The sequence below is a fragment of the Protopterus annectens genome, chromosome 7.part0, assembly GCF_019279795.1.
Source record: "Protopterus annectens isolate FY-2018-M chromosome 7.part0, PAN1.0, whole genome shotgun sequence".
Classification (NCBI taxonomy): domain Eukaryota; kingdom Metazoa; phylum Chordata; order Ceratodontiformes; family Protopteridae; genus Protopterus; species Protopterus annectens.
This window is the reverse complement of record NC_056739.1, coordinates 1,060,860,315-1,060,879,830: the sequence shown is the minus strand read 5'-3', so window position 1 is coordinate 1,060,879,830 and position 19,516 is coordinate 1,060,860,315. Positions and strand designations below refer to the sequence as shown.

Here is a 19,516-nt window from a genome sequence, read left to right as displayed (position 1 = left end):
AGAAATTTATAGAGATTTTGATGCAGAATAGCATGAACAAGAATTAGCATACAAGAACCCTTCAGAAGAACAGCATAACTATAAACACTTTTGTCAGTGACCAGGGATAGATACACATGACAACATCTGTGCTACTCACACAAAAACACCACATGACAAAAGAAAATTATTAAGGAAGACAAAGAGGAATATTTTGTTGTGTTTGAGAGGTAAACTACCCAGGAGTACTGAGTTCAGGTTCACTTGGTCAAGATTTTATCTACAAAGTTGACAGGAAAAACACTCGAACCATACATATTCATGGAAATTACATATACTCCGGATTACAACAAACTAAAAAAGAACTGCTTACTAGGTCTGGTGTGACTCCTGAAATACAAGCTATACAATTTCAAAACTGGATATTTAACACCAGTAAAACCATAAGACCTCAATGTTTTATATAAAACATGTTCTAAACTTATGTTTGAAACCAGAAGCAAATAGCAAAATCAAAATGATAGATATTTAGCTGTTGACAGATTCATAATGGTACTCCCAAGTAATTTACACAAGTTAGCTTTTAAGTGTGACACCATGAGTACTGACAAGCTGGTTGTGCTAAATGAAAAATTCATATCAAATGAAGGCTTGTTTAGAACTTGGAAACTTAAGTCTGTAACTAAAAATGTGCAAATACTTGCAAACCCCCCAAAAATAACAGCAACTGAAACGGTATTTTTAAATGTGGGAAAATGGACACACTGCTAAAAATTGTTTAACTGGTAATGATGCACCTTGTAAAAATGAGATTTTACGCTAGATGGTAGCAATGCAAATGTCAGTGTTGTGCCTTTCAAAAATATGATTTGTAAGCTTCCTGTTGATGATGTGACTCTCATGAAGAAATGTGATAAGTGCTATAGCAGCAGAATCAACATATCATCTAACTTAAATGTACGAAAAAAGAAAATCCGCTGAACTGTACAAATAAAGGGTTCTCCTCCAATACCACAGACTGTTCCACCACTCGATAATTGGTCACACAATTTATTAATAAACCACAGCTCCAAACCCCACCAGATGAAATACAAACTTCCGTGTAGTTACTACATATAAGCCAAAGATTGAGCGCGCTTTCGTCCGTTCCTTATGGACTTCATCAGAATCTAATGGATCATTGGATACATTCCTTAAATACTCAAGCAAGCAGCTATTAATATCCAATTAACCATTAATTAACAATTAAGTAATTTCACAGAACTGATGTAAAAAGCCACTTAAAAGAATTGTTAATACATAGAAACAGTACATAACGTACGTACAATCTAATACATAACACAAAGCTCTACAACAATTAATATTCTCATAGAAAAATATTACCCCAATTACACCTATTGTCATTCATTTTGTTGCATATATATATATATATATATATATATATATATATATTTTAATATTTTATTTTTCATAATATTCATTCAATTACATATTAACATTGTGTGTGCAACACATACACTTTCATATAACCTTTTAATAGGGAATTGAAGTTTGAATAATATGACACGTTTGTTGTCTCCACTTTTGTTATGTATACAATATATACACATATATCAATACTTCCTGCATTTTATACATACCTTTTAAATATGTTTTAAATATGTTTTTTCTAAACACAATTAGATTTTACAAAATGAATGACAATAGGTGTAATTGGGGTAATATTTTTCTATGAGAATATTAATTGTTGTAGAGCTTTGTGTTATGTATTAGATTGTACGTACGTTATGTACTGTTTCTATGTATTAACAATTCTTTTAAGTGGCTTTTTACATCAATTCTGTGAAATTACTTAATTGTTAATTAATGGTTAATTGGATATTAATAGCTGCTTGCTTGAGTATTTAAGGAATGTATCCAATGATCCATTAGATTCTGATGAAGTCCATAAGGAACGGACGAAAGCGCGCTCAATCTTTTGGCTTATATGTAGTAACTACACGGAAGTTTGTATTTCATCTGGTGGTGTTTGGAGCTGTGGTTTATTAATAAATTGTGTGACCAATTATCGAGTGGTGGAACAGTCTGTGGTATTGGAGGAGAACCCTTTATTTGTACAGTTCAGCGGATTTTCTTTTTTCGTACATTTGTGTTTGGAGGAGGTTTTCGGAGGTTTTGATATCATCTAACTTAACTAAGCATACAATATTGGTAGATGGGATGGAATTGAATTTATTATTAGATTATGGGAGATTTAGCACAATTATTAATAAACCTTATGAGTGCAAGCATAAAACCAATGACAACAGAAAGGTGGAAATAATATAGATTCATTAAAACAGGAAAGAACATTCTAGAACACTAATAAATTCAGACTCTGTTTGGCAAAGTACTATCTTTAGTACCTAATCTAGCACAGATTCCCTCAGTTAGGCAATGAGGAAATTGTGGGAGAGGGAACACAGTTTCCCTGTAGTCAGAAATTTACCTCAAGCAAAAATGGAGGAGCAGCAGCATCCTGACACATTACTAAGAACAAACAGTCCTGAATGTATTCCTAGTAGGAATGGGGAGGGCATTAAGAATAGTTTGCATAACCTCACCTTTAAAGACAGAAAACTTACGCAATGCCTTCCTGCACAGGCATATACCCAAGAATGCTGCCCTTGCTACAGTGTCATAATCTGAATTACAGCAGGAGACATGGAAGCTCACTAAAGAACATGCAGTAATAGTCTTAACCAGCTCTTTCTTCACACCAAAATCATGAGGAGCTGCCAGCTTCTTCAGGGCCTGAGGACAGAAGTATGAATACAAACTGCTGAGGGTCCAAACTACAAGCACAATTGTAGAGAAAACCTTCTTGGCAAAAGCTGTCCAAAGCTTTAGACTCCTCATCGGGGAAAAGTGAATAGGTGCTGTGGTCTCTAAAATACTTCACTAAAAGGTTCTTATAGGGTTTTGGCCTGTAATGCAAGATAAAGATCACACTTTACTTTGATGAGGGCCTGTACAGGTCATCTCTCTTCTTGGGAGCAGAGGCAGCAGATGTAGATGGCTTCAGGTTGTCAAAATAGAATCCTTAAGAATATTCTCCATAGTTAGGAAGAACCTGCGGTGGTTGTGCTGCGGTAGCGTTGTCGTCTCACAGTAAGACGCTGTCCGGTTCGATTCTCAGCTAGAGCGTCTTCTGTGTGGAGACATGCATGAATGGGCGTACCTTCGTTGAAGGTTGTGCGTCAGGGCTGGTAACTCGACACATAAAAATCAACTACCAATCATTAGAGGACCGGAGTTCCGCTGTGGCGACCCCTAACCAGGAAAAGCCGAAAGACACAACAAAAGTTAGGATGACACAGGGCTCCTTCTCCTTCTTACCAGCTGTGTATTCAGTTGGCTTACCTTAAGCTGGTTGAATGTGAGTAATGACAGCAACATTTATGCCTGCCAACCTGCTCAATATGGCTGACAGGAATGGTGTCAACAGAGGTGAAAACTGCAGTAATGCTGCTGTTGGGGAATTTGACCTTTCCCTGTTACTCTGCAATCTCAGAGTTGATGTATACAACTGGGGGTGCATCATGTATGTTCTGAGATGGTATTTGTGGCAGATCAATTTTTTTTTCTGTGGTTGATGATTTTTGCTTCAGTATTTTGCCATTTCACATTTCTTGGGTATATCCATTTAGATATTTCTAGTGAGAGAGTAAAGTGGACCACAGGCCAGAGACGAGTCCACAGAGGACTACTTAAGTCTAACAGTTTCTCCAAAGAGAGGATTATTCAGCAGGAAGCAGTTGTGGGAGGGAACTTTCATTCTCCTTACCTGGCTCACAGGTAAGGATCTCTTGGTCTTCTGAGTCCTCTTTCCAGGATACAGTAGTGTCTGTGATGGGCAACATAGCAGTAGGGTTGAGAGTGTGACAGGCGAACACTGGAGCTTGGATGATAAGGCCCTGGGGAAACAGCTTGCCTGGGGTAGTACTGGGATTACAGAAACATGTGCAGGGTGTTACTCTGGCATCATCTCATTTTACCTAAGGGTGCTCTTCCATACCCCCAAAGACAAGTTCCATAAGATATTAAAATGATGCATATCCTACATACGGGCTTGTCCTCCATGTCCTGCAAGTGCAGGTAGACACAGGAAACTTTCCTCAGCCTAGACCACTGAACTCTGCTGGACTCAGAGGAAAAACTATGAAGAAGAGTCCTCAGTTCAGAGTGCAGCCCCCAAGAGCCTCTGCTTGTGGGCAAGAGAAACAACTCTTCAGACACAGGCTGACCACAGGAAAGCTCTAGATGTTTAAATGAAGGAGAAGAATGAAGATGTGCGGACAATTCAAAGTGGCTGAAGGGTATATATCTCTCGATCTTAAGTCTATAACTTTTGTCATCCAGTCATGGAGGTATGATTGATCCCTCATTATCTGAGGAGAACACAGCAGAAAAGAGGTACAGAAGGGTGAATCTGGGTAGGCTTACTTTAAAAATAATGTGACTAATGTTGACTATCCTATTCTTTTTCCCTCTCCTGATGCTCTCTCACTACTCTGATATCACTGGATGACCATAACAGCCACTATCGTGACTGAAGTCAGGAATGCTTGTAACTTTTCTCTTCCCTGTATCTGGATGGCTGTGTTGAAACATGGCATTTATAACAGTGATAAATGCCCTGCTTCTCACCCAGGCAAAATGTATACTGTCATTGTGGATACTGGCTTGTAATCCAGTGGACAAAAGAACAGTTGGAAGCTGGCACTGGACATGGTAACTTTGCCATGATGGCAGAGTTATCAATGAATTTGGTAAACTAAAAAGACAGATGCCAATGGCCACACACTAGAAAAATTAAAAAAATTAAAAACAAACCAAGTGTAACATGATCTAAATGTTTACTGACTGGTGCCCGACTGACATGCTCTCTTGGCTCAGCATGTGATGCCATGGTAGGTACAGGGATCGCACAGAGAGAAACAAGCCAAAATAAGGTTAGCAGAAGAGGAAATACAAACAGTTACCCATTGCAGGGGGCCAAAAGAGTCACAGTGCATCAGTCTCAGTATGACTGCACAACCTCTGCTTCAGGCCCACACCCCCTTTCCTGCCTATCTGTCTCTTGTATCAAAATTAAAAGCATAACTCAAGAAAAGTTCTCAGACGTGTTAATCATCAACAAGGGTACTGCTTAGTAAACGGACACCTCTCTTCTTCTCTTCTGTAACCTACCTCATACCAAAACATTACCATTTCCTTTACTGCAGGCAGGCCTGTAAACTAAAATATACTTCAGTGCAGGCTACTAGAAAACAACACAAAAAGAACACTGAAAGAAATTACTGCACCCATTTCATATTTAGATGACTGTAAAAACCCTTTGCCCCAACACACCCAGGTTGTACCATAACAAGGGCTTAACATTTCTGAATCAAATGGACTGACTGCAAGCACTTCGGCTAAAATATACTCAAAATGGAGCCTGCATGCATGTTTGAGCTTGCCTGTATGTTTATAGATCTCAGAGCTGTCCTCCACAAATTCATTTTCTCCTTCTCTAGCAGCATAAACCATACTTTATGCAACAGGCTTCCCTTCTCAAGTACTTCTGTCAGTCTCCCTCAGGAAAAGCAACATAGTCTCAAAGTCTAAGCAAAATGACATGCTGCTGAACATCAAAGGCCTACCATCAAAACTAGACATGCTTCAGACATAAATGAAGCAGTGATCGTTTTGCATAGTAGGATCTCTAACATAGTGGGGCAGTTAACAGACACATTCTCACAAAGACAAAACTAAGTAGTTTGCGTCAGCATCTCAGTAAGTTGTGGACTTGTCTGTGATGCAAGCAGAATCAGAAGGCTGTGGAGTTTGTTTCCTAGAACAGACATTTAAATATTATAACACTGATGTTACAGTGCAACATTAGCTGAAAGACATAGCTGCACTCCTGATGTGCCATCTTTTGGATGAGATATTAAGGCACATCTGCCTGACATTTTACCCATAAGGATGTCAATGACTATTTTGCAAAAGCACTTGTCAGTGAAGGGCAGTGGTAAAGTTTCAGTCATTCACTCAGTCATTCATCCATTCATTTTCAGGTGCCCCCTCATCCTATTCAGGACTGCAGGGGAACTGGAGCCTCTCCTAACACTCAGTGTAAGGCAGAGAACTGGTTCTGCACATAATGCCAGTCCATCACAGAACGCATGTGAAGATGCACACACCGTCACACTGTATGCACATCTATGTCCAAGTCAAAGGCTTTCCAACCTACCTATCAGCATACCTGTTTGAGGTAGCAGAAAGCCACAGCTCACAGAGAACTCTCATGTGGGCACAGGAATGACACGCAGACAGCACAATGAAGGCACTGCATCAGGACAGCAGGAAGCACAGCCAGAGTGCCAAATGCTGACAGGCATTACTGCTAACCAATTTACCACTGAGCAGCTACAGCAAGATGGACACAAAAATAATAACAATAATAACAACAACAATAATAATAATAATAATAATAATAATAACAATAATAATAATAACAATAATAATAATAATAATAACAATAATAATAATAATAATAATAATAATGAGTGAATCACAGAATTACACAATGTAAAGCAAACATCTAATGAGAAAAGAAATTGAAAAAATATCTAGTCATACTAACATTCGAAATCTACAACTCTTAATATAAAGAAAAAAACGTAAGCAATTTTAACAAAACTTAACAAAAATGTTAACTTGTCTGTAGCCAGTGCAAGCATTTCCAACTCTCATGCGTGTTTAAAAAAGCATCATATCATAGGCAGTATCAAAGTTACTCTGTAATTATGACACACACCCTTAAACATTACCCTTACAGGAATGCAAGTAGTCCTCCTGAAATTGTTTAATGCCTTTTTGTTCAATTCTACTCCATCTTTCTTATTGATGACTCCATACAAGAACTAAACAATAAAACGTTCAGTGATGTTGAGCCTTACAACACCCCTGGGCAGTTTGTCTTTTCCATGCAATATTCAGCTGGTCATGCATTATTGTTTGCAGACTAAAGGCTCGACTGGTCCTTCCAAAGATTACATTTCGAACATATCTCTCCATGGTAACCACTTAGCTACATACTTCTCCCATTAAATTTTCTCTGCAGGTAATAGATTCAGTTCACATTTTTGTAGCCCCCACCATCAACAAATAATAACCCCATGAGCTGTCACCCACAAGAACATAAAAATTAGTATTATGCATGGGTAAGCTTCCAGATTCCCGTCAGACAGTTTGCCTAAAAATTTGACTTTTTATCTGAGCTGACTGATTTGGTGCAGTGTTTGGCATTTGAAGTCACCAGGCACAGAGTGACTAATTTTATACCAATACTGTATGACAATGTGCTGGCTGTACAAGCACGTAACATGAAACACTACACCATGTCATTCCCTCTGACTGCATCAAGTGAATTGCAGTGGGATCAGAAACATAATTAGTAACAACTAGAGACTTTTATTGGATGAGGGAGACCTATTTATACACATGCCGATGTAACGGACATTTTTTTGTTAAAAAAAGTTTTAATTTAAAAAGTGTATGAAAATAAATGAATTTACCAGTGTAGTTCCTAGCACCAATAATACTCAGTTTCCATGCCTTTGGTCACTGTCCCTCCTGCTTTTTTTTTAATGAAGGCCTTCTGATTAACGTGCTGCACATACAGAAGATGTAGGGGGTAAAGAGACACTTAAGCTGCTATTCAATCAGCATAGTATATGCAGCACAGTGCTTGGGTTGGTAGATATTACAAGGCAGCCTAAATTCCATGGAATGACAAATTTAACAGAGGTTTCAGTAACCAATTTTGAATCTACCTGTGTTTATTTATTTAGGTCATTTGTCATTTCTTTACCAGGAAAGTCTGACTTAGCATTGCCCCTTTTCAGTGGAGGCCCACTGAAAAAAAGTTCCACACATAAAAAGTTACTACTTACAACATATATTTTAAACACTGGAAAACTGCAGTTAAAGAAAAATCAATTCTTTTGAAATAATGTAAAATATCAACATTTAAGCATTAAAGACCATCAAATAAACATGCAAAGTTGGTATTACCTGTAAATTTCCAAAGCCACTCTAATCCTATTTTGATCATCTGAACTGGTCGCTGTGCTTGGAACAAAGTAATTGGCTCAGTGCATTGCTGCTGCACATACACTTCAAGATGGTCTTGTAGATTTTGCCCAACGCCTAAATAAAACACAATACAAAAGAATATAAACAGAATTACTAACCGCTTTGGGTGTTAACCAAGGTAAAATCATCTACTTTTTCCTCTAAATGTCACCTTTGTATCCAACACCATCTAACAACTTATCTCTAAGTTAAGACTCAATCTGTTAATTGACGGGGACATACACCCCAACCCTGGCCCTAACAACATAAACAAATCCTCTCTCTCTATTAGCAACCAAAGCTACACCCCTACAATTCCTCATCCACCTAACTCTCTCTTAACCTGTCATCTCAACATCCGAAGTATCAATAACAAACTGCATGAACTTCATGCACTCCTTGCTGATCTAGCCCCTGATATTTTGTGTCTCTCAGAGACCTGGTTAAAACCCTCCACTCCAGACAATGAAATACTTCCCCCTGGGTATAACATACACAGGCTGGACAGAGCATCCAGAAAAGGGGGTGGGGTTGCGGTACTATACAAATCTGATATGATTGTAACTACCGACATTATTCAACTGCCTCAGTCCAATAACTCTGAAATCCTAGCTACTAAACTGAAACTAAATAACAGCAAACACATCTTCATAATCTGCATGTACATTCCCCCAGGTAATAATATAACTACACTTGAAGATATCCTATATTGGATATCCATCCACTACCCCCAAGAGACCATACTTCTCGGTGACCTTAATATTGACTGGAGAACCTGTTCCTCTGAATCCCCTACCACCCACATTAACTTGCATTCATTCAAGCAAGTTATTAACACTCCGACTAGAACTAGCAAGCCCAACCAGAAAGAAAGTATACTTGATTTGGTGCTCATAAACAACAACCCCAACCTGTATACATATGGTACCCACTCTGATAGTCTTAGTGATCACCATCTCACATATATAATCAAGCAGAAAATATCTAACCACAACCAATCACTACTAAGATATGTCAGAAACAAAAAAATTGATTTAACCAAGTTCCAACTTGAACTAAAATCTTGCAATTGGTCAATGCTTAAAAGCCTCCCCTTAGAAGAAGCAGTACTGTATTTTAACAAAAAATTTCTGGAGATTCTTGACCTTCATGCTCCCATCCGCTCTAAAAAAACAAAGCCAAAAACTGCACCATGGCTCTCAAAAGAGACCAGGCTCAAAATTAAACTCAGAGACAAAGCTTGGGCTCTATGGCGAACCACCAAACTCCCTCAGGATCAAATATTATACAGGCAACTCAGGAATGAAACTAAAAAACTTGTACTACTTGACAAAAAAAAATACTTCAGTAATCTACAGTCCTTTCACCAAAAAAACCCTCAAAAATTCTGGGCTGGACTAAATAATCTAACACACCCTGGTAAAAAGACTACCCCTGTACCTCAGGCCCTCACCGACAAACCATTAGAATTAGTTGCAGATAGCTTTAATCGCTTTTTCACTGAGACCATCCAAACCCTAGCAAGCAGCTTGCCACCTAGCCCCTACAGCCCAAACAGCTCCACCTCTATTAATCTTCCACATTTTAGCTTCCAACCTATTGCTACCTCATTTATACACACCCTATTCAAAAAACTAAAACCTACCACTCTTGCAGCTGACCAACTTCCAGCTGAATATCTACAAAAATCTGCTGACGCCATTGCCTATCCTATCTCAGTACTTATAAATCACACACTAACTGAAGCTAAAATTCCTAATATCTGGAAAATATCTTATGTCATCCCTCTCCATAAAGGGGGAGGCTCTACCGAACTATCCAACTATAGGCCAATTGCCATACTCTCTCCCCTAGCCAAAATAATGGAAAAATGTATCCAAAAGCAGTTTATGAACCATTTAATAAACAACCATCTCCTGGCAGATACCCAACATGGCTTTAGACCTCACCATAGCACCACTACAGCCCTATTAGCCTTCTCTATCACCATTAATTCTTATTGTAATAATAACCATATCTCTTCCGCTCTATTCCTGGACCTGTCCAAAGCTTTTGATATGGTGGATCACCAACTATTAATCCACTCACTAAGATCACTCTGTCTAGAACCTAAATCTCTTCAATGGTTTGAGTCCTACCTAAGTGGTAGACAACAAGCTGTACTCTGGCACTCAAAACTGTCCACCTTATTACCAACTAACCTGGGTGTTCCACAAGGGTCTATTCTAGGCCCTCTGTTATTCTCCATCTTCATAAATGATCTTCATACTGCCATTCCTAAAGTCAACTGCATTCAATATGCAGATGACTCAACTTTGATATGTTCAGCCACGTCCCCTGCAGAGTTACAGCTAAGGACCCAAACTACCTTTAACACAATAGAAAACTGGCTATCCAACCACCGCCTACTACTAAAGCCCAAAAAGACCAAAATGCTTATATTCTTACCTACACAAAAGTCCACCCCCATTAACTTCATAATTAAATCCAAAGATGGCACAATTATCTCTCCTGACCCTTCTACTAAACTTCTAGGCGTCACCATTGACACCCACTTAAAATTTGACCTACACGTCAACCACCTAATCAAAACCATTAATAAAAAGCTAGGCCCACTGCACAGATTAAAGAACTTTTTAACTCCCCTAGCCAAGGTAGCCATTGCCCGTTCCCATCTTCTCTCTTCTCTTCTGTATGCGTCACCTCTCCTTCTAAATAACAAGTCCAATCTAATTAAACTTACCACCTGTTATAATCACATTGCCAGATTTGCCACCGGCCTCCCCTTTAGGACACATCACTGCATTAACCTAACTCAGCTTGGTTGGCTCGAACTTCCTATTCTCGTGCTATACAACCAACTGATCATAGCCCACAAAATCATTTACACCCCTGATAACACTCCTTCACTCACACACCTAGTCACCCTGTATAACAATCCACGACCACTTCATTCCTCCAACAAGGTGCTCATCCAGACTTATAAAACCAACAACCAAGCCAGAGACTCTCTCCTGTCTAACTCCCTAGGTAAAACCTGGAACCTTTTACCCCCTGAGATAACCTTAATTTCTTCCCTGTATCACTTCAAAACCAAGCTCAAACTATACCTGGGCTCTAAATGGTCCTGCTACTGTACCAAGCCTGGCTAATCCTCAGACTACTCTATAAATTAGTTATTAATGTCCTCCCTCTAACTATCAGTCTCTTATGATAGTAGCATATGGTTCCTATAACTATATTATTAGTGTCTTCTGCTGACTTCTTGTTGTAAATGACATATTGTTGTAAAATTTATTTTTTACTTTTTCATGCAACCCAAACTTTTGTACATTTTTTTGCCTTTCTTTATGTTTTGTATTTACTACTCGTGGAGCTTTTCTCCCCGGGCCTCCGTTGAAAATGGACATATATCCAGTCGGACTATCCCGGTTAACAAATGTAAAATAAATAAATAAATAAGTAAATCATGTATGCTACACATGATAAAAGAAGAGAAAAGATTGACTAGGAATAATAAGAATGTGTGCAGCTGTGCAGAATCCTGAACTGCCCCTTGTTTCTGTCTCTTTGCTAACCCCTTTAGTCAAGAATTAGTCTCAAGCTTGCTCAATTTGAAGGCAACTATAAGATGGTCCATATCACAAGCCAAATACTTACTAGCTAGGTCTAGCTTGTCAGTGCAATACATCCAGCAATCTTAAGGTACAAGAATACAATTGCAGAGTCAGTATTATGCGCCGACAGAGTTGCTTTCAAAAACTGATTGTTCTGTTAAATATTTTTATTCTATTCCCACACAACAGCTAGATTATAGCTGTTTGTTTCTGTGTTACCTCCCTATCCAAACCAGGACTTATGCCACAGTTAATCCAGTGTGCTAAATGAAACGCAAGTATCTGATGATATGGAACCAAACTGCAAGTCTGACTTTTAGTAACAACTCCGCCCTTATTGTTCCAACCCCCAAGCAGCACAGCAGTGTTCTGAATTTGCGAAGTTGTTGCACTTTGCTGGTACTCCAAGCCTTAGAGCTGGCAGCAAAATAAAGTAGGATGGTGCATTGTTACCTAGCCACATTATCATCTTTAAAGACATTTGTTTTACTCAAGCCTCATTATCCAAAGATACCCAAAATCTTTGCAATCTGAGTGGCTGGATCCTACTTACCTATGATAACATGACTGTAAGATTATGTCACACATAAGGACTTTGCTTCTTTAACAAAAGCAGGGTCTCCATTACAGTGCCAACAGTGCCTATGACAAGTAAACCATGTGGCAGCTGTAAATTTCTGTTCAGAAGAAGCAGTAAAACAAAGGTTGGAATTCATAGAAAAATGCTGCACTTTTCAGCAGGTTCAAAGCAATGCATAGCAGTAAACGGAATAATTGCACATCCAAAGTGCGACAAGCTGCATTTCTTAGCATTGACCTATACTCAGTTTCATACAGAGGAGGAGTACAACAAGGGCACATGCAGGCACATTCTTGCAGATACAGATATATAAAGAAATACAAAGGACAGTAACAGTTTTAAATTCTGGGACTCGTGTAGGAGTTCTAGAAGAGCAAGGCTGGATGTGAGAATACGGGTCTTGGCTTGCAAAGTCCAAAAATCACTGCATGCTGAGAGTATTCCCTTTTGTCTATAGTATATCTATTTTGAAGTCACTATATATACTATATGTATGTTGGGGGATACACAAGCCCCGCCCCACAAGGGAGGTATACAAGGTTTGCTTTCTTTTAAAAAGTAACTTTAAAGGAGGACAGCTATTGTCAGCATTTGCTGTTATCTTTCAGTTCTGTTGTTATTTTTCAGAATTCTGGACCAATACTTACAGGTCCTGCAATTGGTGCTGCTGTAGCATTGTCACTTCACAGCAAGACGTTGTCCTGTTCAATTCTCAGCTAAAGCGTCTTCTGTGTGGAGACATGTGTGAATGGGCGTACCTTCGTTGAAGGTTGTACGTCAGGGCTGGCAACTCGGTACTTAAAAATCTGCTGCCAATCATTAGCGGATTGGAGTTCTGCTGTGGCGACCCCTAACCGGGAAAAGCCGAAAGATACAACTTACAGGTCCTGCAATTACAACAGGAAGCCACAAGGGACACTATGATGTGGACCAATCTGCATGAATCTCAGAGAACTGAAGCTGTATACCTGAGAGAAGCAGCCAACAGCAGTAGTACATATGGAAGAAGTAATGTATGGCCTAGCATTCTCTACTGCAAGAAGGCATACAGCAGTGTACAGCAACATTCAATTATACAGTAACTGCAACTACTGTGGTATGGTACCCAACTACACAGACACCTTTTTGATACATAAAAGAGGAAAGTAAGGGGGTGTATATGAAAGAAGGAAAAGCAGAAGGCAGCAAGCAAAGGGGCACATGAAAGGACAACATACAGCAAGTGCTGATGTGGGGTATGATAAGCATGCTGCGCTGTACAAGGCTCCTTCTTATTAATGCAATAATAAGAGAGAACTGGAAGGGTAGTAGGAAAACCAGGGAAATAAAAGGTGTAAGTCATTGTGCCAATGCAAACAGACAAACAGAACAGTACAAACAGGGACAGATATGCATGTATTAGGAAAGAGAGACACAGAAAGGAAAGAAACATTCAGATGACAAACAAACCAAACATAATAAGAAGGGGGTACAACAGGCTGTGAAAGAGGGTGAAGTAAAAGCAATGTTTAGGTAGCTAATCTAAGCAAGAGGGACATTACTGTAACCCATAATTAGTAGATGAATCAGGTTGACTGGTGGTATTGGACACTCCCTCACTTGGCAGCCTTAGGTTTAGGTTCTGCCTGTAGAGTGAATCTACAATCCACTCCAGGACAAATTTCAATCAGGCCAACTGCTTGTCCACCATTCTCTCAACCATTGGCTCCACCATCTACACCAGTCATAACTGGGCCACCATGGGCAATGGGGCCAGGCTACTTGCTGTAAGAAGTCAAGAAACACTGCCCCCCTCGCCTGCCCCCGGTAAAGCTCTGCAGGCCCCACCACACTCTCTGGCTACATCCTCAGCAGGGGTGGACTATGGTTGTCCAGTGAAGACATAATAGGAAGTGTGCCATAAGTGATTCCCCCATCAGTGAAAAAAAAAAAAAAAAAAAAAAAAAAAATATATATATATATATATATATATATATATATATATATACACATACATATATATATATATATATATAGATATATATATATATATAGATATAGATATAGATATATGTATATTTAAACACTGGCCAGTACATACCAGGACAACAAGCCATGACTAGTCACCGGCCTTGCCTCTCTCCTGCAGTAGCCTAGCTTGTTCCTATGCCAAAAGAGAGTGGGTCTCATTAGTAATCCAGTGCCTGAACAATAATTCTAACCTGTAGCCCCATACCTCTGTCATGTGTCCAAGAAGCAGTAAGATTGGTGTCCCCTGTACATAAGTAAAAAGGCCTATACAGATATAGGACTATGTTATATGCAAGGAGAAACCAGGGAGCGTGCTGGCTGTCAGTGAGGTTTTGCTGAACCATTTCAATGTAATAGGTCCCTGCAGGACTGCACCATACACATCATTACAATGGCTTCTATCACCTGCATATAAAACAGAATCTGCACACAGCAGACCACCTAATTTGTTTAAGGCATTTGAAAGAAAAAATCTGCCAGTAATAAGAATACATCTGTATACATCATTAAAATGACAAACATGATACCATTTGGGGTACTGTTACCCACTATTTCCTCTTGATTCAGATATTTTGTGTAGCAACGCTGTAAGTTATCACAGCTGATAGCCTGTCTTGTTAATATGTGCTGTCCTGATGAGCACCTCAGGCAGGTCACATTAGTCCATCAAAAGACCCTAGTAAGCACTCCCTGAACTGGCTGCAAAGGGCAGGCAGTAGAATTTTGCTTTCCTTCATGCACCAGGCAGCTGCTTTCCCACATACATTCTGACTTCTAACGCATGAGTAGCACAGCTCATCACTGCTCAGATGCACAGTGTGCACACTCATATAGACCTCCTGTGACGGTCCAGGAGTGCAGGATGTCAGATGCATGCCTAAGCACCTTAGCTGTACTTCCTGTCTCATATGCATGTCAGTGAAATAAAACAATCTATAGACAGTCATAGAACTCTGCTTCATTTGCCTTCATAGTCAATAAAGTTGCAATTAAAATGTGGCTATGTCATCGTTTTGAGCACTAAAGTGTGCAAACCTTTTTAAGTGATTGGAGAAGTTACACATAGTAACGTGTGGAAGTATAGCAGTAGTTTTGTAGAACCATGAACAGCTCTGAGGAGATGCACAGTAATTTGCAGTTGTGCACTAAAGATGTATTTATCCCACCTCCTAAGAATGTGTGCCATGGCACAAAAACACAGTGTATCTAAAAATAGCAATAAATGTGTGCACCTGCATGTTTTCTGTGAATACAGACTGCACTGGCCACAAGGCAATCCACGATATCAGGACTATGCATTTGTGTCTGTCCTTATGAAGAGGTTAGTGCCTTGGGAACAGTGTCTTTGTGAATATATGGTGATGGGTATAGTATTGCAGCAGGCACTCGTATATATCCCAACAATTTTAGCACTCCATAGCTGTGTCACCATAAGATCATCTTCATCATCAGCAGTAGTGAAGGGTGCACATCTTTAACTCATACTTGTAGCTCGGGCTATTTACTATTTGGTAACTGGGTAGGTGGGCTGGTCTGAAGATCGTTTTCAGACGCAAACCAAAAGCACAGAAATAAAAACAAACAACATTAGCATTGAAGAAGCATAAAATGCACAATAACAAATGCAAAAATCAAATGTCTTTAAAGTGTCTTCCAACAAACATGCTTGTTGCAGATTTTTATGCATGTTACAAATCCTATGTACAGAGAAACTTTGCAGAGATAGAGTTAACAGTGCAACCAAAGTTGTTTATAATACGTAAAGTATATACAACGTTTCAGAAAATAATCACAATGACATTTAGGATAACAAGCTGGGAAAGAGCGTCATGCTGGAGGTAGCGCACTGTTACAATTCAACATTTTGTGGTGACCTTCTTGATGGAGATGATTGTTTGATAGCCAGTGGTGAGGATAACTATTGTCTCTAAAACATTCACACTCAATTTTCTTGTGCAAGTGTAGAGAAAGAGTTTTTGAATTTGGTAAACATCCAGGTCTCTCAATTCAAGAGGGTGTCTGTTCCATAATGCTGGGCTTACTCTGGAGAAGGCATGTTCTTCAACACTTTTTTTATACAGAGGTGTGCTTAATATGATAAATGGGTAGTTTCTGTCTCAGACATTAGCAATATCCAATGTTTAGTATTTTATGAACAAGAGTGCCCTAGAAATAAGTTGACCTTCTAGTAAGAGGAAGTCATTTTAGATACTATAGGAGGTTACAAAAGTGAGATCTGCTGTTAGCAAGTTGAGCAAATGTGCACATTTTATTTTCTCTGATATTTAGTCTTTGGGAATTTTGTCCTTAGTAAAAGGTGACCAGAGGGAAACTGTATTCCAATGTAGAGAGAAAAATGTTTTTGGGTATGGAAAAGCAGGCTGAATGGAGAATAGATTAAACAGCCTATAGTAGAGTTTACATCGAGATGGTATTGTGTTATTTTGTCAATATGATTTTAAAAAGTTAAGGACAATCAAGGTATTTGTATTCAGAAATGAGGGGAATACTATAGCAATAACCCATGCCTGGGTGTGGGTAATGCTGGATTTACCCACGGTTGGTGTGGTTTGGTCACGAGGTCGAAGCCCGAGTGGCCAAACAAAGCCAGCCGTGGGTAAATCCAGCATTACCCACACCCAGAAGTGGGTTATTGCTATTATACAATGACATTATTTAAGAAAAAAATAATTACTTTTCTTAAATAATGGCATTTTATAATGCCTCCTTGCTGTCCTTCCGCAGCTGTCTGGTATTCTGCGGCAGTTCTGATGTACTGCGCATGCATATACCTACACAGTACATCAGAGCTGTGGGCAAAAGCAACGGAAAAAGCAAGATCTCTGTTGCTTTTCACAAACTGTTTCGCTATGTTAAATGGGTTTAACATACCGAGACAGCTTTAAAAAAAGCAATGGAGAATCTCCGTTTCTTTTTCTAAAGCTGTCTTGCTATGTTAAACCCATTTAACATAGCGAGACAGTTTTGAAAAAAGCAATGGAGAAAGCAAGATATCCGTTGCTTTTTACAAACAGTCTCACTGTGTTAAAGGAGTTTAAATTAGCGAGACAGCTTTAAAAAAAGCAACGGAGAATCTCCGTTGCTTTTTTAAAGCTGTCTCGCTACGTTAAACCCATTTAACATAGCAAAACAGTTTGTGAAAAGCAACGGAGATCTTGCTTTCTCCGTTCCTATAAAAAAAGAGTTATAGTAATGGAAAAAGTCCAGGCAACCGGACCTTTTTCCATTAGTATAACTCTGATTTACAATGTGCATGCTGACCAATCAGCGTGCACGTTTTTGAATATTAATAGAGGGTCATTGTATAATGTTGTAGTTATCAGTGTTGTTAATAAGAAGTGGATGAGAGTTTTTCAGGGGTTATAAACAGCATAAGGTTTTTTTTTTAATTTATGTTTTTTTTTTTTTTTTTGTTAATCAGAAGGTGATTATCATCAGCCCGGGTGCATGGCTTAGGAAAAAGTCCTTTGTAGTTTGTCTTGGAGTTCGGAGGAGTAGGGTCTACCACCTGTTCCTCTTTATGCAGTACAGTCCCTAGTTCAGCAGTCATGAATTGTGAAAAAAGTACAGTTTTGTACCTATCATAAATGTAGATGTCCGATAGGTATGCATCTGCAGTCATAACAAATGGGTTGTCCTGCCTCAGGCAGCCCTTCGGTCGGCCGGATTCCAAATTCTGGGTCTGGCCTTGGCTGATGTCGCACTTCACCCGACGTCATAGCTGCTGGGGTATAAAGGCATCAGCTGACGCCATTTTCCTCAGTGTTTCTTGCCCCAGATGCCAGGTGCCCTCTAGGAAGGCTAAATTTGGATAAATGCAGATAATTCCAAACAGTAGAAAGCAAAATATATATATACATATATACATACAAACAAATACACCATAATAGATTCCCCCAGCTAGCTAAAAGAGGGGTAAGTACCCTAGGAATACCACAGAGGGGAAGGAGGGTGGGTAATCCTGACTGCAGATGCATACCTATCGGACATCTACATTTATGGTAGGTACAAAACTGTACTATGTCCTTCAAGGATGCATCTGCAGTTATAACAAATGGGTAGAATACCATAGCCAAACTAGGGGAGGAGGCACTAAGATAATGATGGTGTAGTTAAGATCCCTTGTAAAAAAGCAGTTGCAAAACCTGCTCGGGATCTGGAGTATAAAGGAAGATTATAATGCTTGGCAAATGTATGCACGGAGCTCCAAGTAGCAGCTTCTAAAATGTCTTTGGTAGCCACTCCTCGTAAGAAAGCTGTAGTGGTGGCTGTAGCTCTTGTGGAGTGAGGCCTGATATTTTCAGGAGTTGTCTTTCCATGAAATGAGTAGCAGAATCGAATGCAATTTCCTATCCATTTTGAGATTGTCTGTTTTGAAATTGCTTTTCCTTGCACTCCTGTTGCATATGCTACCAGAAGCTGGTCAGTTTTTCTGCTGGCCTTGGTTCTGTCCAGATAGTAGCGCAGTTGTCTGTGTACATCCAAGGTGTGTAGTAGTTTTTCCCCCTTGTTCTGTGGGTTGGGGAAGAATGTCGGTAAATGTATGGCTTGGTTCAAGGATACCCTGGATACCACCTTTGGCATAAAAGTAGGATTGGTTCTCAGAGACACTCTATCCTGATGGAAGATAAGGAAAGGCTGCACTGCCATTAATGCCTGTAACTCAGATACCCTTCTTGCTGAAGTGATTGCTAGCAGGAAGGCAGTTTTCCAAGATAAGAACTGTAGGTCTGCTGTTGCTGCTGGTTCAAAAGGGGGAAGTGTTAATTTTTCTAGCACAAAATTGAGATCCCATGCAGGCAAAGGTGGTTTCCTTGGAGGCTTTACATTTCTGATCCCTCTCAAAAATTGTCTGAGGAGAGGATGAGAGAAGACAGGAGGATCCATGTTGTACTCTGCTGAAATTGCTGATGCATGTATCTTAATGGAAGAATAGGACAGGCCATTGTGGAACAGTTCTGCTAAGTATTCCAGGATGTGTGCTAGGTTTGCTAGTGTGACATTTTCTCCCTTTTCTGCACTCCAAATGAGGAATCTTTTCCATTTGGCTGAATATGTTTTCCTAGTGGAGGGTCTGCAGGCCTCCAGGATAATGTCCTTAACCCTCTGAGATAAATCAAGTTGGTTTTGTTTTATGCAATTT

The 19,516-nt window shown here is 39.4% G+C and overlaps 1 protein-coding gene across 1 annotated transcript in view; it reads right to left on the bottom strand.

The window, feature by feature from the left end:
* Nucleotides 1-19,516, bottom strand: part of CHDH (choline dehydrogenase) — a 312,713-nt gene that overhangs the window by 96,389 nt on the left and 196,808 nt on the right. Inside the window, exon 5 of the mRNA XM_044077617.1 lies at nt 8,086-8,220. Within this exon, the coding sequence (XP_043933552.1) occupies nt 8,086-8,220 (135 nt within the window). The remainder of the gene's footprint in view (nt 1-8,085; nt 8,221-19,516) is intronic.